This window comes from Herpailurus yagouaroundi, unplaced genomic scaffold (assembly GCF_014898765.1).
Source record: "Herpailurus yagouaroundi ecotype Mexico unplaced genomic scaffold, PumYag 140, whole genome shotgun sequence".
Taxonomy (NCBI): Eukaryota; Metazoa; Chordata; class Mammalia; order Carnivora; family Felidae; genus Herpailurus; species Herpailurus yagouaroundi.
Genome location: NW_024412395.1, coordinates 34,611,096 through 34,634,404, shown reverse-complemented (window position 1 = coordinate 34,634,404; position 23,309 = coordinate 34,611,096). Strand labels below are relative to the sequence as shown.

The 23,309-nt window shown below is 38.7% G+C and overlaps 1 protein-coding gene across 7 annotated transcripts in view; it reads left to right on the top strand.

Moving 5' to 3' along the window:
• CACNB4 (calcium voltage-gated channel auxiliary subunit beta 4) overlaps positions 1-22,855 on the top strand; it is a 255,883-nt gene extending 233,028 nt beyond the window's left edge. For all 7 annotated transcript variants that reach the window (XM_040475072.1, XM_040475073.1, XM_040475075.1 and 4 more), the window contains 3 exons: positions 14-109; positions 13,453-13,638; positions 16,142-22,855. In XM_040475072.1, the coding sequence (XP_040331006.1) occupies positions 14-109; positions 13,453-13,638; positions 16,142-16,402 (543 nt within the window). In that variant the 3' untranslated portion in view covers positions 16,403-22,855. The remainder of the gene's footprint in view (positions 1-13; positions 110-13,452; positions 13,639-16,141) is intronic.
• Positions 22,856-23,309: the final 454 nt, after the last annotated feature.

Here is a 23,309-nt window from a genome sequence, read left to right as displayed (position 1 = left end):
TGTCTTCTATCAGGTTTTACAGCGGTTGATTAAATCTAGAGGAAAGTCCCAAAGTAAACACTTAAATGTTCAACTGGTGGCAGCTGATAAACTTGCACAATGCCCCCCAGTAAGTACCATCGTGTTTAGTCATAATCATTCTTGCCTAGACAGGAGAGAGTGGTGGTTTTGTTGTTGTTGTTGTTGTTGTTGTTGTTGTTGTTGTTTGTTTTCATGTTACCATTGCCATTTTTGTTCTAGAATGATGGTAATGACATGTTGTCGTAAACATTAAGGTATTTTTCAAACAAACTGCTGCTGTCATGTTGGCTACATTCAGGCATCCAGAAACGGGGGGTGTCTGCCATGTAGTAAGAACTAAACCTAGTGTTCAGCGTCTGATGTCCTTGCCTGCTACCTTGATTACCTCGCAAACACTCAGCAAACTACTTAATCCAGTCATGTCGGCACTTTTATGAACAGAGAAGAAAAATAAAACATACTGATTTGACTTTTCTTTAACTTTTCTGCCAGGAAGTTCCAGTAGGCAGAAAAGATAGGACCTTGAAGGTTGAGAATTTATGGGAACAAGAAGAGCCCTGTGGTTATAGCAGATAAAGAAGTCAGGGTTAAGAAAAATGAAAAACCATATTATAGCAACTCTACTCCTAGTGCCATTGCCAGAAAACAGCTGCTGAGTTGGAAGCCAAGAAAATGGCAGAGATTTTGGTGGGTGTTGGGGGACATAACTGCTATCATATGGGTCACCAGTGGCTGATCAGTGTCTCCTCCTGCTCAGCTGATTTACTACTTCTGTGCCTGTGTTTGTCTAAAGGAAATAACTGTCTTTCCTACTGATTTGATTCACTAGATTTTTTCATATACTTGTGTAAGGATCATTTATGCTCTGTGGAAGCATAAAATCTAATTCAGATGTTTAGAGAGGCAATACAGCATAGCTGTAAAAAGTATGGACTGTGGAGCCAAATTGCCTGTGTTCAAGTCCACACTAGTTATGTAATCTTCAGCAAGTATCTACCTCACTGGGTTGGTATAAAGATTCAACGAGTGACTCTTAGCTCTTAGAACAGGGACTGGCACATACTAAGCACCATCTAGGTGTTTCTGTTACAATTATTGGATGTACTTTGCATTGTGCCATGCCTAACCCGTCAGGCTCTGTAAGGATCTGTCCCTGTCCGTTTTACTGTTTTGTCTCAGTCCTTTATTATGGTAGGCCCACGGTAAATATTTTTTTTGACGAGTGAGTGAATGAAAGGCAATAAGAGTATGATGCATCCTTTTATTGGATAGGCCAGATACTGTGCTAGATGCTTTACATAGATTATCTCTAATCTTCACTGTTCTCTGGTAAAGTAGGCAATATTATCCGCATTTGTAGATGAAGCGACTAAAGAGAGAGAGAGGTTAAATGATTTTACTAAGGTCACACAGCAAATTAGGATTAGATTAGATCTATCTGGTGTCAAAGCCAGTTTCCTGCCCTCACAGTCCCACCCACCTATATACACACCTGGTTACCTGTCCACAGATAATTTGGATAGCTGGAGTGCTATGTTAAGAAGCGTCACTACACATGGCCTATGAATGAAGTCCACTTGCAAAATGGAATGTATGATTAAAGCACTGCATGTATATTGAAGAATGTATTACCCAGCCCTGACTATAATCTTTCCCAGCTAAAGGATGTTAACCTTTATCGAACAGTTACCAAAAGCTAGGAACTATGCTATTGTTTCCAATTTTTAGAATAGTTTTATGTAGAGTTGTATCAATTTGGGTCTTCTGGGAAGCAGACACCTAAATGGAATTAGAACTGAAAATTGATTGGAGAAAATGACTGAGAAAGGGGGCAGAACAAGGCGGGAGAGCCTTCTGATCAGACGTTAAGTCTGATCTCATGGAAGGAAAGGAGGAAGGAAGGAGAAATGGATAGAAGGAGCCTCAGACTAAGATGCAGATTTCTTGCATGTTTGTCACATGTTGGCAGAAATGTCCAGGCTCTAGTCCCCATGCTGTGCTCAGACACTGGCTAGGAGCAGCCTGTGGAGAGCATGGCCTTGGCTTGAATGCTGTAGTGGTTCTGGAAGGTGCCAAGGTCCCCTAAGCCCCATCCTGGGGTTTCTGCTGACTGCACTCATCACAGCAAATTTTCCAGGAAATCTGAGAGTACTCTAGTAGATAACACTATCCCTGCTTTCTAGAAGGGAAAGAAGCTAAGTCCCTGACTAAGAAATTTGTTGGAGGTGACAATTAGTAAATGAGCCCCAAGATTCAACCCTAGATCTGTCTGACTCCAACAAAGCTCTGTTTTCCATGCCTCTCTACCTCTGCACAGAGCTGTGTAGTGCAGGTGAATCTTTGGCCCCAACTTTGCTGTGCAAGAAATATCTTCAGGGCAGAACAAAGACCTCAACTGGGCAGGGCTGGGGGCTGGGGGTGGGGTAGGGCGGGGGTTGGTGAGGAAGTTGAGGGAGTTGTGGGGGGGAGTTCCAGTTCAGACAACCATTGGCCATGCCCATGTGGTCCTTAAGGATGGATATTCTACTGCATCAAACCTCATCTGGGACAGAGAATCTTTGGTAAGGCAGGGAATCTTTAGATAAGCGCTTCCTCTCTGGGACATTGGCAGGAGAGTTCCTTTCTCTTCTATGTCTGGGGGAGAGGAGGTGTCTCCCTCTTTTCCCCTACTGTTGCTATTAACGGAACTTCCTCTTTGCTTTTGTTGCATCTAAAAGCATCCCCACCTTCTATTGTTTCCTGAGTCAGTTACCAAAATCTCTCCAACCAATTTAGGCTTTTGGGAAACAAAACCCAGGAAGGGAAATGGAGAGCTGGCAATTTCCTGCCATAGCACCCCCTCCCCTGCCCCTCAGACAAGGAAGCCCAGACCCTGCCACCTGCATGAGTGGTAGAAAAGAAAAGGGGGAAATACAAAAGGAGAAACACAGATTAATACCTCAAAATTCGTTGATCATATCTACCTTCAGAGAGGTAGAAGGATCTACGCTGTGCAGGCAGCCTAGTTCTGTGAGGTCCCTGAGGTGGCCCCAAGACCTGCAGAAGTTTTGGGAGCAGATCTGTGTTGACTAGAGAGCAGGTAGGCGTGTCTAATTTCACTGGACAGAGTGAGCAGACTCATCCACAAGGAGCAAGGCATTTTACAAGTTACTCAAATGCAAATGCCAGGAAGAATGGGATGCCTTTCTAAGTACTGAGCTCCTAGTCTCTCACTGCATTCATTTGAAGGCAGGGTGGAGGTGGAGTGGCCTCTAGAAACAGATGTCAAGATGTGGGAGGAATCTCTTCTGGTGAAGGCTGAAGGATATGGTGTCTAAAACCCTTTTCAACTGCAAGACTGATTGTATCTAGATTTTGGAAGTAATCAGTGTAGAGATGTTAGTGAAACCATGAAGGCTATGGAGCCCAAGGAAGAGAAGAGTATTTAAAAAAAGCAGAGGGGCGCCTGGGTGGCCCAGTGGGTTAAGCCACTGAGGGTCAGGTCATGATCTCACAGTTCGTGAGTTTGAGCCCCGGGTCGGGCTCTGTGCTGATGGCTCGGAGCCTGGAGCCTGCTTTGGATTCTGTCTCTCTCTCTCTGCCCCTCTCTGCCCCTCCCCTACTTGTGCTCTGTTTCTCTCTCTCTCTAAAAAATAAATAAACATTTAAAAAAATTTTTTTAAGATTTTAGAAGCAAAAAATATGTCAAGTAAAGTGATATCCTCGTTGTTTCAAAATGTCATTAAGATCATTCTTTTTGACAATCAAAAAGAATGAAATCTTGCCATTTGCAATTATGTGGATGGAACTGGAGGGTATTATGCTAAGTGAAATTAGTCAGTCAGAGAAAGACAAAAATCATATGACTTCACTCATGAGGACTTTAAGAGACAAAACAGATGAACATAAGGGAAGGGAAACAAAAATAATATAAAAACAGGGAGGGGGACAAAACAGAAGAGACTCATAAATATGGAGAACAAACTGAGAGTTGCTGGAGAGGTTGTGGGAGGGGGGATGGGCTAAATGGGTAAGGGGCACTAAGGAATCTATTCCTGAAATCATTGTTGCACGATATACTAACTAATTTGGATGTAAATTTTAAAAAATAAAAAATTGAATTAAAAAAAAGAAGCTAAACAAACAAAATGGCATTAAGATCAGATACTTCTTTTTTTTTTTTTAATTTTTTTTTCAACGTTTATTTATTTTTGGGACAGAGAGAGACAGAGCATGAACAGGGGAGGGGCAGAGAGAGAGAGGGAGACACAGAATCGGAAACAGGCTCCAGGCTCTGAGCCATCAGCCCAGAGCCCGACGCGGGGCTCGAACTCCCAGACCGCGAGATCGTGACCTGGCTGAAGTCGGACGCTTAACCGACTGCGCCACCCAGGCGCCCCAAGATCAGATACTTCTACCGATGGTCCGTGAGCATTTCTGAGGACATAGTATCCACGTCACCATATGGTTAAGTCAGACAAACTCAAATATTTGGTCATTTCAATTCCGTGTGGCTCACTTACAAGAATGACATTTAGCAAATATTATTCAAGCATTAGGCCTGTTACCTTGCTAGGTGCTAGGGATTCAAAGGTACGTGCCTGCCTTCAAGGACTGTATAATCTAATAAGATTACAGTTGGCCACAAAGAGCAGAAAACAGACTCAAATACAGAGAACAAACTGATGATTGCCAGAGAGGAGGCAGGGGAAATAGGTGAAGGGAATTACAGGGTACAAACTTCCAGTTATAAATGAATATAAGCCATGGGGATGAAAAGTACAGCATAGGGAATATAGTCAATAATTTGTAATAACTTTTTATGGTGACAGATGGCAACTAGTGGTGAGCATTCTGTAATGTATACAATTGTCCAATCAGTGTGTCCTGATAGGATATGTCAACTACACTTCACTTTTTAAAAAATAGATTGCAATTGACTAAGTCAGCTCTTAGCAAACAATTTGGTAGATCATAATATCCTTACAGATATTACTTCAGAAATGTCTTATAGATTAAAAGCGTTTTTTTTTTAAGTTTTATTTATTTAAGTAATTTCTACACCCAGCGCAGGGTTTGAAGTCATGACGCTGAGATCAAGAGCCACATGTTCTTCCACCTGAGCCAGCCAGGCACCCCAAAAGAGTGGTTTAGATCAGGGTTTCTCCAATTCAGCCCCATTGACCGTTTAGGTTGGATAATTCTTTGTTATGGGAACCTGTCCTATGCATTGTGGGATGTTTAGCAGCATCCCTGGCCAGCAACAACTTCCAAATTGTGACCACCAAAAATGTCTCGAGACATTGCCAAATGTCCTTTAGGGAAAAAAAAAATCGCTCATGGTTGAGAACCACTGGTTTAGGCTAATACATACGTAAGTCTCGGTGAGTAATGTTTTAGAAGTCTTAGTAAGTGATTTCTTGAGATACGTTCTAGGTGAATTAAACTTGTTTCTTTTTAGTTTGATCTTTTTATGAGAATGAGTTTATTAATATTTATTCCTCATGACTATTAGAGAAAATACTTGTGTCCTATTAAAACTGAGGCATTTTAGCTTCTGAGAGGGCTGAAAATTGAATAGTTGTGTATATAATGCATCTGTTACCTCTGAAATAGCTGGAACCAAGAACATATAGGCGCATACTTAAGTGCAAATAATACTGTGAGGTCCCTTAGGACTTGTCCACATGTCAGGAATCTCACACAGCCTCAGGCACTTGGGAGACAGTCTTGCTCTATTATGTCTCAGCAGCAAAAGTTTTTTTAAGTTTATTTACTTAGAGGGAGATAGCATGGGCAGATGTGCGTGCACATGAGGGAGAGGGTCAGTGTGAGAGAAAGAGAGAGAGAATCCCAAGCAGGCTCCACACTGTGAGTGCTCAAACCCACAAACCGTGAGATCATGACCTGAGCCGAAATCCAGGGTGGGGCGCTCAACCGACTGAACCACCCAGGCTCCCCTCTGCAGCAAATTCTTGTTTTATGTAATTGATCGGATAACCTGAAATATTAAACAAGCAGTCTGGATAAGTAAGGTTACTTTGTATTTAATATTTTCTAAACACTGTTTACATTATTAAACATGTTCATTTGATATTGTTTGAATAGCATTTGTAATGCTAAGAAGGAATTTTACACTCTATGTTGGCACATGTGAAAAAAAAATCTTTGGATTATAAAAACTAGTAGTAATTTAAAAATGTGTCTGCATTTGTCCCTACTTTAAGACCATGATTATAATTGTCACTGAAAGACTGGTGATCACTGTGTCATTTTAGTTCCTCTAGGAGAGTTTACAACTTGCTCAATTGGCCACTACATCTCCAATCTGAAAAGTCAGCAAATTATACTGGCAGAGTCGCACATTGCTAAGAAATTAAAGGCAGCAGTCTTTAGAAAGGGAAGTCTAAAATAGTGCTGAAAAAACTTAGCTCTCTGTAGCCAGAAAAATGAATCCGAGGCTCAGGGATTGTTGAAGCAGAAAGGAACCTTGAAAAGCAGCCAGTGTAGTATTTCCTGGAGTGTGTTCTTCCCAATATGATCTCCATGTGATGTCAGCAGGTGCTATGGGGAGAGTTCTGATACCAAAAATGTTTGAAGAAACAACTTATGTAAACAAAGATAAACTGATTTCTCTACTACAGTTGCCTTAGTATGCTAATGAGTGTTTTCTATATCCATCAGGATAGTATACAGTGTTTCCCTTAAATTTTGACTGTGGAACCATTTTCCAGAGCATCCTATGGATCTAGTGTTTCGTGGAACACTTCTAGGGAAAGATTGATCCAGTCCAACCTCCTCATTTTTCAAAAGAGGGAACTGAGACCAAGAGAGGTGAATTGGCTTTCCAAAGAACATAAGACTTGGCCAAAGTCAGCATCAGATAGTGAATGGCAGCAAACTGTTATTATATATCCTCCTGGAAAGAGAAGCTTGGGTTTCACAGGTGAAGATTCTCTCTCTCTCTCTTTTTTAAGTTTATTTATTTATTTTGAGAGAGAGATAGCATGAGTGGGGGAGGGGCAGAGAGAAAGGGAGAAAGAGAGAATCTCAAGCAGGGTCTGCACTGTCAGCACAGAGCCCAACATGGGGCTTGAACTCACAAAACCATGAGATCATGACCTGAGCCAAAATCAAGAGTCCAACACTCAGCCACCCAGGCACCCTGGTGAAGCTTCTTTTAAGAGAGGGGTGAGCAAACTTTTTCAGTAAAGGCCTGAAGGCAAATATTTTTGGTTTTGTGGGCCCTATGGTCTTCTTCACAAAACTCCTCAACTCTGCTTTGGTAGCAGGGAAGCAGCCATACCCAATGTGTAAGTGAGTGCATGTGTTCCAGTGAAACTTTGTTTATAGAAGCAGGAGGCAGGCCTGTAGCCACCCTACCAAAGTTGCACCAAAGTCGCCACCCTTGTTCTGGGACAATGTTTTGTTTATCCATAACTGTGCAATAAACTTCCCTCAAACTTAGTGACTTCAAACAATGAGTATTTGGTGGTATTCAGCCGGTGGCTGACATGGTTCCTTAGTGGGGATGGCTGGAAGGCTGGGCTTAGCCAGCACCTTCCTCTTTGTCTCCACATGGTTGCTGGACCTTTCCATGGGCTCTCTCCCACAAGGATCTAGGCTTCTTACATGGCAGCTCCCAGGGCTCTGAAAGCCAAACATTCCAATCTCTTAAGCTTAGATATTGGACTTAGACAATGGTACAGCGTCACTTCTACAGCATTCTGCCAGGCAAAGGAGTCACAGAAGCTGCGCAGATTCAAGGAGAGAGGACATAAATTCTCCATCTCAGTGCAGGGAGCGTCAAAAGAATATGTGGCCATGTTTAATCTGCCACAGACAGCTCTACTCTGGAAGAGGGAAGAGGTGCCTCATTGACTGCCCTGGATTCACAGAAGAAAACGTGGGATGCAGACAGAAGAGAGGCCAATGAACCTAGGACCCATTTTTTTTTAATATGACTGGCCTGAATTTGTAGTTGGAATATTCATGTATACACTACATGATTAGATTTCATTTTGCTTTCACTGGGTATCGGTACCCTTGTCCTTTTCAGAGAAATTGAAAATAGTACATTTTAAGAAGGCCAAAGTTCGAACTGGCCCAGTACTGTGGTAATAAGAGCTACATAATACATGGTGAGAAAAGTAGACAGGCAGACAATTGAATATATAAATGAAATGTAATCCTTTAATCCTACTTAGTTACAAGCTGGCTTGTGTTACCATAAGATGACCCTGTGGCTCTCTGAGCTGGGTGATTTTTTTGAGCGTGTAAAATGACATTGATCGCTCTCTCTGCAAGAGGGGAACTCATCTCCTCACGGAGTCTTGCAAACCTCTAACATTACAGTCACCATAGGAATTCTCTTCTGTCACCCTTTATTTGCCACTGCTGAATAGACTCAGATTTATTCTATTAAATACAAGCACTCTCAAGTGAATAATGGTGCCCCGTATCCTTGATCATATTGCTATCATGGTAGTAATTTTCCACTGCCCTCTTCCAGCCACTTTATGTAAATTATTTAGAATCGTGTGGATTCATCCATCTGTTTAAAGTACTGTCACCAGCGGTGCTTTCACTATTACAGAGCCTCTGGACATCCACAGCTTAATTCATAATACTGCTTTTGAAAAAGACAGTAATCAATTTGAGATGTTTCCTTCATGAAACAAGGCCACATAGGATCTAGTTCTCTCAATCCAAAGGAGACTTCTGTTGTTGTAGGGATTTTAGCCACCCAACTTAGATATATGGAGTTAGGGATAGTTCAGTCCCAACAGTGCTATGATTTAAAGCATTGGATGAATTTGAACGTAACAAAAACACTGGGTGCTTCTACAGACAGTAACACGGGTAGATGTTGCTATATTCTTTGAAGAATAGGAATGGACAGGATGGAGGGGGGTAGTGAGGAAATGTGCGTGGGTTCATTAATGAACATCATTGATTGTTAAGACAGGAACTACAAGGGATCAAAGTCACTGATACTCTTTGCCTTCATGTCGCCCCGCCCCCGAAATTAGTGGCAAATTCTGATTGTCTTTCCTGTGCAGCTTATTAACGCTGGAAACTGTACCTGAGATGAACTGCTAGAGCCCCACAATATCGGTAGGCTTTCCTTTATCCCCATAATACCTCCTAGATTTGTTTAATTTAGTAACAGTTTCCCATCACTAGTTGGTCACTGAGTTAAGTACTCAGGACTTCAAAAGCTTTAATAATATCAAAAATGCACTTGTGATATGAAAGAAACATTGGTTAATTATTTTATAATTAGCATTACATAGTTGCCATTCAGCCATTTTATTTTACTGAATAGTATTTTCCAGTTGTTTTTTTTTTTTTTTTTTTTAATGGTGGCAGATTCAGGATCTCTTTATTCTAGTAGCAAAGAAATAAAAGCGTACCCATCCCTATTATTTTTTTTCCTCCTAGAAATAGGAAAGATTCCCCACATGAGGTTTTATCTATGCGCAACAAATAAATGTAAAACAATGCGTATACCGTGGGAGAGTTTGTATTTAATCTCCTCACTAGCTAGTATTCTGTCATGCACCAGCTTTAAAAAAAAAAAAAAAAAAAAAAAGGTAAAATTAACTTGCAAAATTAATTTATAAATTTAATAAACTTTTTATTAGAAAATGTTTAGCAACTTGCTAAACTTGCTAGATAAAACTTATTACAAATTATATGTTAGGTTTAATGAGACATTGCCTTCTGTGCTAGAAAGGATGAATTTCATAGTTATAAAGAAAGACTTGTACACTCTGTATCTCCCCTCCTCAAAGAATGTACCAGAAGTAAATGGGACCTGCTCCAGTTCTCACTGTAGGAACTGAGAAGTGCTCTATGTTCTGTAAAAACTAGGAGGACGACTATTCCAGTGCCCCCTGGGTTTTCCAGATTTGGGCACTGATAGTCCCAAGTACCCAAAAACACTCAGCCCTGGGCACATAAGGATAGTTGGTTGCCCTAATTCAGGTGCCTTTCGTAGGAAACTTTGTGATGCTCTGTGGATGGAGAACCAGACAGATTGTTGTTAAGTACTTAAATTTTTTAAAAAGATATTGCCGATTTTCTTCATGTCCATTCAGTTCAGCATCAGTCTTTTGCTTTCTCTCGTCCCTGTCATCTAGTTCTCTGAACTGCTGGGTGAGCTGGAGGCCTGGGTTTCACTCTTCTTATTTATAAAGCTTTAGTATTTCATTTTCCTGAATGAGCTTATCCAGAAAAGGGACCTACTGTGCCTGGTTTTGCAATGGTTTTGACTCCTGTGTTCACTATGTATTTACTTTAGCAGCCAGATTATTTCTGCCCACTTCAGCTAAAGAAAATATCCCATCACAGTATAGCAGAGGCGTTTGCCGTGGTAGAGCTTTGAAAACAGCTTAGTGGTACCCTATCTCTGGCACTCACCAAGGGCATGGTGTCATTGAGTGTGTCCCTCTTCACTGCCTGTGACTGTCCCATTACTCACACCCTCTTCTGCTGATCAGATAACTCTCTGAGTCCGTATCCCATGCTGGAGGCCTCACGTATTGCACAGTAAGGATCTAATTAGACTTGAACCATTACATTTTTGAAAAATTGGCAAAGCCAGTTTGCATAATTCATGGGGCTGCTTCTCTGAATTTCATGTAGAATATTTTTAAAAATTTATGCCCTTATACTCACTTTCTAACACTCTGGTCTAATCAGCTGTGTTATTTCCTCAACAGTTGAAAAGAAAAATTGTCACAGATATACAGGCTGTGAAATTCTTCTTAGTTGAAAATAAGCCGCATATGTCAGTATTCATTCAGAAGCTGAAATTTGCTTTCCTCTGTGCTTTTGAAAGCATGAAAGCAGTTTCAAATCATCTTCCATCATATAACTGTCTTTTTTAGCAGGTGCAAAAGCATCGTTTCCTAGAAATGATTGAGGCTTGAGCAAACAGCCGTGTGCTGATGGATACAAATTCTGTCCATTGGCAAAGAGGAGTACTTTGTTAAAATTACTTGTAATAAACTGTATGCTTAATTGTATCTGCAGCATGACGGTATAGCTGTAGCGTGTGGAACAGCCAAGTGGATATAAACCTTATTCAAATAATACTTTTTTGTGGGGGCTGCTTGCCTGGTCTTGCCCTCTCTGGGCTTTGTTGTCCTGTGACAGTCAGGACCCTCAGTCCAGGTGTCCTTGGAGGTTCTTTAACTTGAGACTCTCTATGAAAGGAAAAAAATTGAGTTTTTGAGACCACACCTTGTTGAGAACCCACATTATAGAATGAGACCTATGAGGGTGAATTAGCCAGTTAACATAAATGAAATTATGTAAACAGCAGCCTCCAAATCACACACAGTTTAGAAACTGTGAACCGTGTTAGCCTGGACTGGCTGACAGAGTGGGCCTTTGTTCCAGTGCTGCCCAGTTTCAACTTTCTTCTCCCTGTGTCATCTGTCTGAGTCTGTGCAACATTCTCTGGGGTAAGCCTGTTCTCGTCCCACTCAAGTCAGTGCTGCAAAGCTGTCAGAGAATGCAAGTTCATATCAGAGCAGTATGAATAATTCTCAGATTCGACATTTGATGGGTTACTTTAAGGTGGGGAAAGGGCTTTTGATTGCAAAAGGCAGAAATGTCTGTGAGTTACTTTAGTGGAACAGGGGATTTATTATAAGGGTGTATGTTGCCTGACTCTGTAGGAACGAGCTGTTTTTCCATTCTCTCATGGGCCACATGGTCTCTTTCTTCCGTTGCTTCTTCTGTTTTATTCTCTTCCCTCTACAGATAGAATTCTTTGATTTACTCATAATTTTCCCTCCCTTATTAAAATCCAACTTTCACATGTGTCTCTGGGCCTCCTAAATTCAAAATTGGAAGCTGCAGCTGAGAACATTAACTGTCTCTAGATTGCTCTGAATTAAAGTCCCACTGTGACTTGGGGTATTAAGGAGTTTATTACGTGTCTTTCCCACTAGAAGAGGGGAGCTTCTTAAGCAAAGGGATGATGTCTGTTTTCTTTTCTGTACACTTACAATACCTAGCACAAAATAGGTCCTGAGTACATATTTGATGAATAAATAAAACATACGAAACAACACCTGAAGTCTACTAATAAGGGGAAAGCCTCTGCATGAATTGAACTGGCTGAGTCTTCTCAAACAGCAGTCGGTTTGGACTGAAGTCACCTTATTCTTTGCCCAGTTGCGAAACATTTCTCACTGCACCAATGACTTGCAAACTGCTTTGCATATTAGGGTCCAAATATGCAGTAGAGATCAATGTGATGAAAACGCTCCAGCATAAATGTTGGGGAAAAGATTGTTTCCATGGGGACTTCTGCTTAAGGGAAGCCTCACATTGATGCAGGTGAGTCGGCTGACCTACCACCAACTCATAGTCGTCCAGTTTCCGTGAACCTACAGTCTAGCTGCAGTATCAGTGCTGGTGGCAGTAACCCTGTATTTGATTCGTTAGTGAAAGGTTCTTATCTTGGCAAAATGAGTTTGTGAAAGCAGGTAGGTAGTGGTGGAGATTTTGCGAGAGGGCAGGTGTGAATGCAGCGGTCGAAAGCTGGGGATGTGCTTTCACTAGCTATGGAATGGCTTTTCTCTCTGTGAGGTGCCACGGCTTTCTGACTGTCTCTCCAGGGAATCTGCATCCTGGGTAAATCCTGTCGGTGTTCCCAGCCACACTGCAGGGTCACTGAAGTGCCACTTTGCCCCTCTGGGGTAGAACACATCCTGTTTACAGGCCAGATGTTGAACAAAGTCCTTCCTGACAGAAACATGGATACCAGATACTTCCTGTGTGTCACCCCATCCTTCCCACAATTAAATACTCCTGGTCCTTGTTCTTTTTTAACCATTTCACACAATGATCTTTTGGTAGCAGAAATCACTGTAATGTGCATTTCTGTTATTAATCCTAAACCTTCTTTCCATGTTGCTTTATCATGAGACAGATAACATTTTCACAAACATCCTGAAAAGTGCCTTAGGAAATGTTATTCCCTTCAACATAGATATTTTGGGGGGGAGAAATGTTTATTCCCATGATATGGTCATTGCCCAGAATATTTTGAGAACGCCTCTTTCAATGCCATTAATATTCTGAAGTAAGTACAATTGAGTTCTATAGGAATGTATGGATAAATATAAATATGTTTTTGCTGTCTTCTACATACAACACTTTTACACTCATGTCATCTTTTTTCTTCTAAATAGTGGAAGATCTAAATATTTCATGAGCACTCTCATTTTTGTGACCATGTCCAAATTTGCACTTGGTTAACTGTATAGCTCCTCACTGGACTTTAACTTTAGAAACTGCCAGCGTGGCCTCTCCAATGTGATATTTGCTAGTAGATGTTAGGGGTGCTATTATCTGCATTAAGTGGAATTTTAGGTTTCATTGCTTAAAACGTGAAGTATAAGTAAAACGGATTTGTCTTGTCACCCGCAGGAAATGTTTGATGTTATATTGGATGAAAATCAGCTGGAGGATGCGTGTGAACATCTGGGAGAGTACCTTGAAGCATACTGGCGTGCTACCCACACAACCAGTAGCACCCCCATGACCCCTCTGCTCGGAAGGAATTTGGGCTCAACCGCACTGTCACCATACCCCACAGCAATTTCTGGGTTACAGGTATTGCCACTTTCCACTCATGCTTTTACAGTCTTACAACTGAAGATTCTACAGAGAACTTAATGGGGATGAAGAGTGGGATTATCCTTAATCTGAAGAGGAAAACATATGTGGGTGTTATCTTTAAAAAAAAAAATCCAAAATATTACCCCACTGTGATCTACCCTAGGCAAAGTTCCCCCCAGTGGCCCTTTCCTTTTTTTAACGTTTATTTATTTTGAGACAGAGAGAGACAGAGCATGAACGGGGGAGGGGCAGAGAGAGAGGGAGACACAGAATCAGAAACAGGCTCCAGGCTCTGAGCCATCAGCCCAGAGCCTGACGCGGGGCTCGAACTCACGGACCGCGAGATCGTGACCTGACTGAAGTTGGATGCTTAACCGACTGCGCCACCCAGGCGCCCCCCCAGTGGCCCTTTCCATAGAACTTTGCTCTGAGTTAATGTGTAATGACTTTTGCTTAGACAAACTAATCCCTCCCGTGTCTAAACCCTTCCAGAACACTTACTACTTACTCAGTGCAACTGTCCAATAGTTCTCCAGGTCCCTTCTTAAAGATTATACACTGGTGGCAACGTAAGGCACCATGGCAAGCTAAGTAAGTTATTTGGGGACATATGGACCTTTTGACTTCCCTTAACTAATCCTGCCCCATAGGGCCTGTCCCTTAGCTTCCTCAACACAGAATGTGCACACAAGTAGAGTCACTCTGTTTGGAAACAGTGACGGATCCCTGCGTTTTCTTGGGGTGGGGGGAGTGTGGGGGCCCATGTTGGTCAGCGGCTATGGTAGGTCTCCTTTAGGAAAGCTGGGGACAAGTTCAAGGACCGGAGGTTTTCTCTTCTGCTATTCTAGTGTTGCACTCAGGGCTAGATGTCCTGGCACTCCTGGCACTCAGGAGCCAGAGGCATTATGATACAAAGTGAATTTTGCCTTTTGACATCAATAATTATTTACCATTTATCGAGAGTCTGCTGGAATGGAGCCCAACCCACAGGTGGCTGAGGTACATCTAGTCAATTGAGCCTCTTGTATCATGACTAGTTTTATATTAAAGAGTTATAATGATAATCGTAATTATAGATCATGTAAAGTTAAGCCTGAGAGGAAGGGCACTCTCTGAAATATTGTGTTATAACTGTATTACTCTCCTACAAAATTTCATCTTTATAAGCAAAAAAACTGCCCTATAAAGGAGCAGCTTTTGAGGCTGGAAATGAACATGGGAAATGTGCTAGGGTAATACACATATATATGTATGCACCAGGACTGTTTCTTGCCTGGTTTCGCTGCCTGTGTGCTAATCCGAGTGTGGCATATCCACTGACTAGTTTGGGTTGGCTCCAAATTGTATACTATGGGAGAGAAATGGATGCATGAAGCAATATGCTTCTATAATGCAGGTAGAAGCGAAATGCACTTTATTTATGAATATAACACTCTGGACTCATCACCTCTAAGGCATCCACCTAGAGTGGTTCTCCCAATTTCACTTGAGTTAATGTGGTGCCCTTTGTCCTGGAGCCTATTTCTCTTAGTGACCATGAGTATTTAATTGTTAGCCTCCTGGCTGGGGCGAAAGACACAGGCTCTAATTATTGAATGATTTTCCCACTGGGTGAAGGTGAGTGTCCCTTTAGAGGAAATGTATCTCGGTCCTTGGTTTCATCAGGATCCTGATTCTTAATGGAGGTGACCTACCTAAGTAGAGAGCCACAGCTATGATACGTGTTTTCCCATGATTTAAGGAAAATGTTGAATAACATTTTCTGAGCCATCAAATAAGTATCTGAAGATATTAATTTCAATAAATGGTATTAGAGGAATTTAGTTGATATCTGAAGATAATTTTTGCAGGACATTTCAGTTGAGGAAGCAAGAATTGCAAATATCAATTAGCCAGCTCCATAATTATTATACACTCCTTTGGAAAGAATACTGCTGAGAGCCTTAATGTTTATGTGTGATGAAGAAACAAACACATTATTTTATGGGCAGCACAAATCATAATTTCATGAAAATATTTTATAGGGCATAAGGGACATTCAGCTAGATAAAGGTGAAGTGTGTGACTTTAGGAGGAGAAAGATTTTACCAGTTAAAGAGAGAAATAAAATAGCAGATGCTATTCTGAACTTTAACTTATTTCCCAAGAGTAAAATAATCCTCAGTTTTGCAGTAGAAGTGGAGTTACTAGGTATTCCTAGATATATTAAGTTCCATTCAGCAATTAACTTTCAATTCTCTATTTTTAATAGGCAGCCTAATCACCTAGCATTATGTAATTAAATTCATAAACTATCAGCATTTTAGTATCTTTGCAACGTTGTGTCCTGAATGGAATAGACCAGATCTTTTGAGCAGACCATTCGTGCATCAAAATGTTTTATTAAGTCTGATAGTTAGCGTTTTATTGTACATATCCTACTATTGTACGTATATTTAAATGTGCTAGATGAATGAGGCTGACATGATTTAACCATTGAACTATCTGATATTTATAGAGTCAGCGTATGAGGCACAGCAACCACTCCACAGAGAACTCTCCAATTGAAAGACGAAGTCTAATGACCTCTGATGAAAATTATCACAATGAAAGGGCTCGGAAGAGTAGGAACCGCTTGTCTTCCAGTTCCCAGCATAGCCGAGATCATTACCCTCTTGTGGAAGAAGATTACCCTGACTCATACCAGGACACTTACAAACCCCATAGGAACCGAGGATCGCCTGGGGGATATAGCCATGACTCCCGACATAGGCTTTGAGTCCGCAGAAGCAAACAAAAAATTCATCTGTTGACAATTTGCCATAGCACTGCTAGGATAAACCAATCATCTTAACTTGGCAAGTACAGCACAGTGTTTCCTGTGCTTGTGGGCTGCTGTCATTTGATGCTAGGTAAGGGGCAAAAAAAAAAAAAAAAAAAAAAAAACCAACAAAAAAACATTATGCCCTTAAGTCGAGATGGTTATTAGATGCCCAGTCATATAGATATTTTTAAGCGCGGCATTTACATAACAGTACCTTTTGTTTTCTTCATTAGATTTAGACACATCGATTTGTAATTTAGGGTACTTATCAAGGCACATATAAAATAATTTCCCATGCTGGAAATTCCAAATGACCAGTTCCAGTTGGAACCAATTTATAAACCAATTCCTGTTGGAATTTGGGTGAATCGACTAGAAAGTCTACTTGAGCATGTTGTAGTCAATTTAAAAATCTGAAAAAAAAAAAAACCCAAAAAAACCAAAAACCTAATTAATGAGAAAATCAAAATACCAAAAGAAGCAAAAACCAGGTATGGTTTTATTTGCTGGAAGCTAAATTTACATTTAAAGTCGGAATGTATAAACATTTTAATATATGTTAACGTTGCCAGAATGGCTTTCAAACTCACCAAAAGTATTGATGATGCCAAAAAAAAAAAAGTCTCCAATTAATGCAGAAATTATTCACTGTCCTCAGATTTTAATATTTTTGTTTCTTTCCTGGCACAGCTGTTGTATTCAAAGTGTTTTGCTTTGTGTTTAGTCACTACTGTTAGCTTGTCTGAAGTTGGCAAAAAACAAACAAACAAACAAACAAAAACCCTCAAAATTTCTCTAGCAGTGAGAGAGAATAATATAAAGAAGCCCAATCATAGCTGGTCACAGGAAATGGAAAAACAGGAGTTGTTTCCCCTTTACTCAATCTGAGCATAACTACATGCACAACAACATCCAGGAATCCGAAGTCAGAGAGTAAGGATGGGCACAGAGCCTCCTGAGTGCGAAGCTAAACATCTCCAGATGGGAATTCACCTGTCCAACTTACCACAAACATGGGGCCCGTGTTTCCTGCCAGCACAGTTGCATATCTTTCCATTGCTTCATTCAGTCTCTGTCTTTGAATATGTGAATGTTCTAGCCCTTCCCCAAATTCTTTATAATCATGCTGAGGACTTGTTGTACACGGAAACATTCAATTTTGATATTGAGAGCTGTGTTTATACAAAATAATGAAATGAAAAATGTGAAAACGAAAATGAGATGAACTTAAAGGCTTGCAATATAAAGCAAACTCACAGATTCAGAGTATATCTGTTCACTAAAATTATAGCATTTTTACTGACGAGAATTATAAAGAATTTGGAGATTGAGCTGCCTTATTTCTAATGAACACTCCTCTTCACCTGTGAAATCTTCACAGTTTTTTCCAGTGGCTGTAATTACGAAATTGGTGACCTTCTGTCTTATATTATCAAGGAAGCCTTAGATTCACTATGATCCAAGGAATTACTGAAAATTGACCCTTTTGTATATTATACAAATATCTTTCAGAAAAGCCTCTTGTTTCTAAAAATCCACAATGCATGCATTTTTCTAAAGCCCCTAAAGGACCAGGCATAAAAATCCCTTTGTACTGGTACATGTCACGAAGACTGTATTTTGAAAACAATGATAATTGATTTCTATTACCTTATTTTCTTCCCAAGCCTTTCACTATTTAGGCTTTCAAAGCATGCACCAGTTAAATAATCTTCCTCGCCATGAAAACAAGTTCCAATTTCTTGATCAGTTATACATCTCTTGACGCCCATGGTGACCTCCCACATTCCCTCTCCTCCTCCTGTTCACTGTGCATACTCCATTATGAACCTGTTTAGCTGATGATGGGGATGCCTATAATTATGTAAGTTATTTCACATATTTGATACAACTGAAAATATGGGCTCGGTAAATTCTAAAAGTTAACATGTGATATTGGCTTGTGAGTTCTTTTGTCATCTAATGAAGCTTACAGAACTTTCAGTTAAGACATTTCAAAGAGCTGTATTCATTAGGCACTTTAATAAACATATAACCTGCCATTACTGAATACTTTGTTAGAACAAAGAAGAGCATTTTCCAGCAAATGAAAATATATTTATTACATGTACAGCACATATTTGCATGAGAAAGAGAACATTAGCCAAAACATTTTTCTATATGCTTTACTGGTTTCTTGTTTGTGCGCATTCAAGTATTTAATTGCAAAGAGTGCATCAAGGTGATAAATTTAGACTAGACAGCTGTTCAGCTTTTTCTGTAGTAGCATTAGCAATCTGGTCATTTAACTACTTTAAGATATTTACATTTTATGGCAGGTAGCTGCAACAGCATTTACGTATATTTCCTAGTCAGCAAGATTACCATATTCTTTCAACTTTTGAAAATCACTTGTTTTTAAAAACCTCTCAAAGCCTTGTTTCTAAGTCTCCCATGTCATATGCTAATAAAGAGAGGTCCGTTCAATATCTGTGCACAGAACCAATCTGTCGTTTACCATCAAGTGTCTGTACCTGTTTTGCTTTGCATTGTTATTCAAAAGCTAACAATCTTGGAAGGGGTATAAAGTATATTTTCTTGATGGATATATTTAAATTTTTACTTTGATTTGGCATATTCTTTTCATTCCTTTTGTAATTAACAAGTTTATCTTCTCCAAATGAAAAAGAAATATGCATTTCCTTTTTTTTAAGTGTTAGAGTTTACTGTGTAAATGATACTTAAATACACATATATACTAAATGAAAGTTTTATTTTTGCCAAGCATATCAAGCACCTTTGAAAAATACATATTCCTCAAATACTTTGTTTTTAACTGACTTCATTTCAAAATAGCAAATGATAAGCAGGAGAAACAAGTCTTACAATGTTTTAAGTCTGTTTTAACTTGTAGTATAAATCACATATTCTGTAACTTCAGTATATATATCAGAATATGTAAATTACATATTCTGTAATTTCAGTCTGCGAACATGTAACATTGTAGACACGTGTGACAATGTGGAAATGTAGTTCTGGAAAAAAGGGAATGCAATTTGTCAATCCTGATGTTAATTCTCAAGGCAATGTGACTCCAATATTATAATCAACAATGTTTTCTTGTTTACACCAATATTTAAAGCAACACTTGGAAATGTTTATAAATGACTGATTATTCTCTCTTATCTTTATACAGTTCTATTGGAAAGAAAATTGAAATTAACAATTTAGGCTGATAGTCTTTCCTAATAAGAGAGTCTTAATTATGTGACAATATGTCATTGCACTTAGTCCTTAATGAAATGAACTTTTTAAATATAAAACAAATTCTAAGAAAATCATTTGTTCCCTTTGAGTAATTTGTTAATTACTCTAATTATTATTGTCGTTGTTTGCAAAACGTATTTTTGGAATGTTAACCTCTTTTCATACCTGCATACTTGAACTTGTCTTTTGTGTGGGGGCCTTAAAATTCATACTAGGAAGCTAGGTCAGTGAAAGGGAGGGAGAGAAAGAAATTATGCCAAAAGGTGGTTTGCAAATTTAAACTCTGAATGAACATATCACAAAATGCTGTTGAGACCCAGGATGTCAGTTAAGAATGTTTCTAGGCAACTTTAATTTGCATGCTAGTGTGTTTTTTCAGTTATACAATTTTATTTTGGTATTTGCTAAAAAATAAAAATGATGTAATGCCACTATAGAAATTGCCCTATATATTAATATTTATACTACCTCTTCTCTAGAGAAGACAGTGTGTCTTTAAGGAGAAAAACACTTTTCAATAAGTAGTGATCAAATTTATTACTCTTACTGCTAACCCAGCTGCAAAACTAGAAGCATAGATTCTTAAAATATACTTTCCCTTTAAATTTTAAACTGTATCCAAAATACTCTTGTCACCCTTCATTTCTTCCATGTTAGTGAAGTTTTCTTTGAATTGGTTCACATTTTACCAGCACACAAAGTTAATTTAAGAAATCAGTCATCAGAGGGAATAAAATAATCTGCAAGGGAATTGCCTTTGTGTGAAATTTGTTATAATATCTAGCTCTAAGCCTGCAAGGATAGATCCAGAGACTTGATATTTAAGTGCAGCTGGTTTGAAAATTCAAATTTTGATCCTTAATGTCTCCCGTGGACAGCCATTTACTAGGTGAGGGTATGCATTATCTTGGACTCCCATGTCATTGGAGCAAATTCCATATAAATGTTTTAAATAAATGGGAATGTACCCCTCATTTCTTTTATATTTTCTGCCTTTGTGTTTCATGACAATGTTGCCTGTTGTTTTCTTTTTAATTATATAAAACTCATCTTTGGATGACTACATGAATGAAAACAGAGCAAATTATGTAATAAAATTTGTTTTATTAGTTCCTCATACCTTTAAATACTGTTAATACTTTGTTACTGAGTTACTTACTCAAATTGTGTCTATAGGACAAAGAGCAGGCCTCCTCTTTTAAATGATAATTATGAGCAAACCAGTCAATAAGATAGTTGTCTGCAGACAATAAGGATAACTTTTTTGTTGTTGACTTAAGCAGTCAAGTTAGTCAAAATAGTAAAACTGGCTCAAATGGGCAGAGAGCTACAGCATTCAAAAATCACTTTTTAAAGATTTCTTCTTTTATTAAAATGAACTTTCTCCAATGAAATACATCTTCTTTTGGCAACTATCTTTATCTACTTGTGGACCGTTTAATCCCAAATGCTTCCTGTAATTGAGGGACAAAAAAGACGATTATAAAATATCTCATCAGATAATCTTGAACAAGGGCTGTAACTCCCATTTACCGTGAAAAGCATATAAATAAGAGTGAATAACAAGACTGTTGGAGAGTCACGGTTACATATAAAAATTTTCCTCTGTTTCTTGTGACGTATGTAAAGCGTTTGCTGAAACATGGTAGAAAATGTTACCAATGAATTTAGAGTGGTCTGGGGTGTATGCTAATGCATCCTCTTTGAAAATTAGGAGTTAAAATGAGAGCTATGTGAGAACCCAAAGTGGCTGGCCTCTAGCTTTTCAATTTTGTAAGTGTTCTTAGTTATGTTTTGAACACTCAAATTTCTCAACAAATGGCTATGTCTATATTTATGTAAGGGCCACTCTTGCCCTACTTGCATGCCATTTTCACACACTTTTAACTGAAGTCAGTGTGAATTCCGTATGCATAAGGGATGTATTAAAGATACAGGATCGTTAATGCTATATTGTTGCATACTATTTTTCATATGCCTTACGATATTTTCTGGGACGTTATTAAAATGAAAGCATTTTATTGCCAAAATAAATCTATGTTGTTACTTCTAATCTGCATTAGCAGTAGAAAAATAAATAATGTAGCAAAACATATATTGTACAGTACAAAATTATAAAAGATATATATTTTGCCAATAATATGAAAATAGATTGAGGAGAAAGAAGCACATTTGTTATAGCACAAACTTAACAAAATCCACTGTTAAATCTGGCAGTCGTATTTTTTAAAAATATATAGATTTAATTCTAAGTTTTATCAGATTTATTTCATCTACCATCTTTTTAACTTGCTGCTTGATACTTTTCCAGCAATTTATTTCATAGCCTTGCAACCTGTGGATGTAATTTCTTTTATTTTATTCCCTTGCATAAAACTTATTAAATGTTATTTTGTGATAAAATTCATATTATATTTACTGTTCTTATTTCTGCTCCTTCAGTAACAACTACAAAAAGTATGGCAAGTGAGCTCATAGGGCTCCTCTGAATTTTGGACATACTTGAAATGTTTTCTATTTTTCACAGCCTAAAGTCAGAACAATAAATACAAATGTCCCAACAACAACAAAAAAGTATTTAGGGATTCTTCAATTTGTTTTGTACTGAATACTATTTTGAAACATGAGTTAAAGCCATTAGTTGTTTTTTTGACTGGGTGGCGGGAGGGAAAAACATACGTTTATTAACACTAAAAATAAACATGGCAAATTGATGTACAAAGATTTTCCCTACTATTCTGAGGGCTGTTGATATCCCAAGCTATTGCTATATCTCCAGCTACTAAGTGGAAAAAAATATATATTGCCTTTGTTAAATAATGTTTTTTCTTTCTTTAAATTTTAGTTATTTATTTGAAAAATTTACCCCCTTTTATTTTTCTTATATAGGTAAATGTGTAGCATTCTACAAGGCATGCTGGGTAAAATATACTATGCAAATGTGTACAGTGCTGCATGTTTTGTTCTCCCTCTGCTTTTGTGGCTTTAAAGAAAAAAAATGTGTTGTTATTTTTGTGAAGAAAAACATTTAACAGAGAAAATGCAGAGTGCATGCATAGAGTATCCTAATTTCTATGGATTTGTTTTATGGAATTTAAATGTGTATAAATCAACTGCATTAATTTTTTCTTTTATATAATAAATGAGAAAACACTGAAATCAGCCTTATACCTCTCCTTTATATTATTCTGGAGATATTTATGTCATTCTGGAGGTATGTTCCTATACCTCTTGCAGGAAAAAAAGAAGCCTAAACATTTACTCTCACAACACAGATTCAACTAAATGATGATTTCCTGAATACTCTGCTAGGATATATGAGTTATTACAAAAGAAGTATTATATTAGGAAACAGCATTTAAATTAAATCCATACATAGAGAATATATTACAATATGTGTGTATAAAACAGGATCAAATACAGTAGAGAAAATTAAACTAGGTAAACTTTATTGTTCCCGACAAATCTCTAAACGATTACTTTAATGTAGTAGTTACCAGAAGTTTCCAGAGGTTATCTATCCTGTACCCATAAGCATTTCATGGATGGCACATAGCTTATGACTTGACATTTCATGTGCTCCATGTCAGTCGACCATGCTGTGAATTGATTGGCA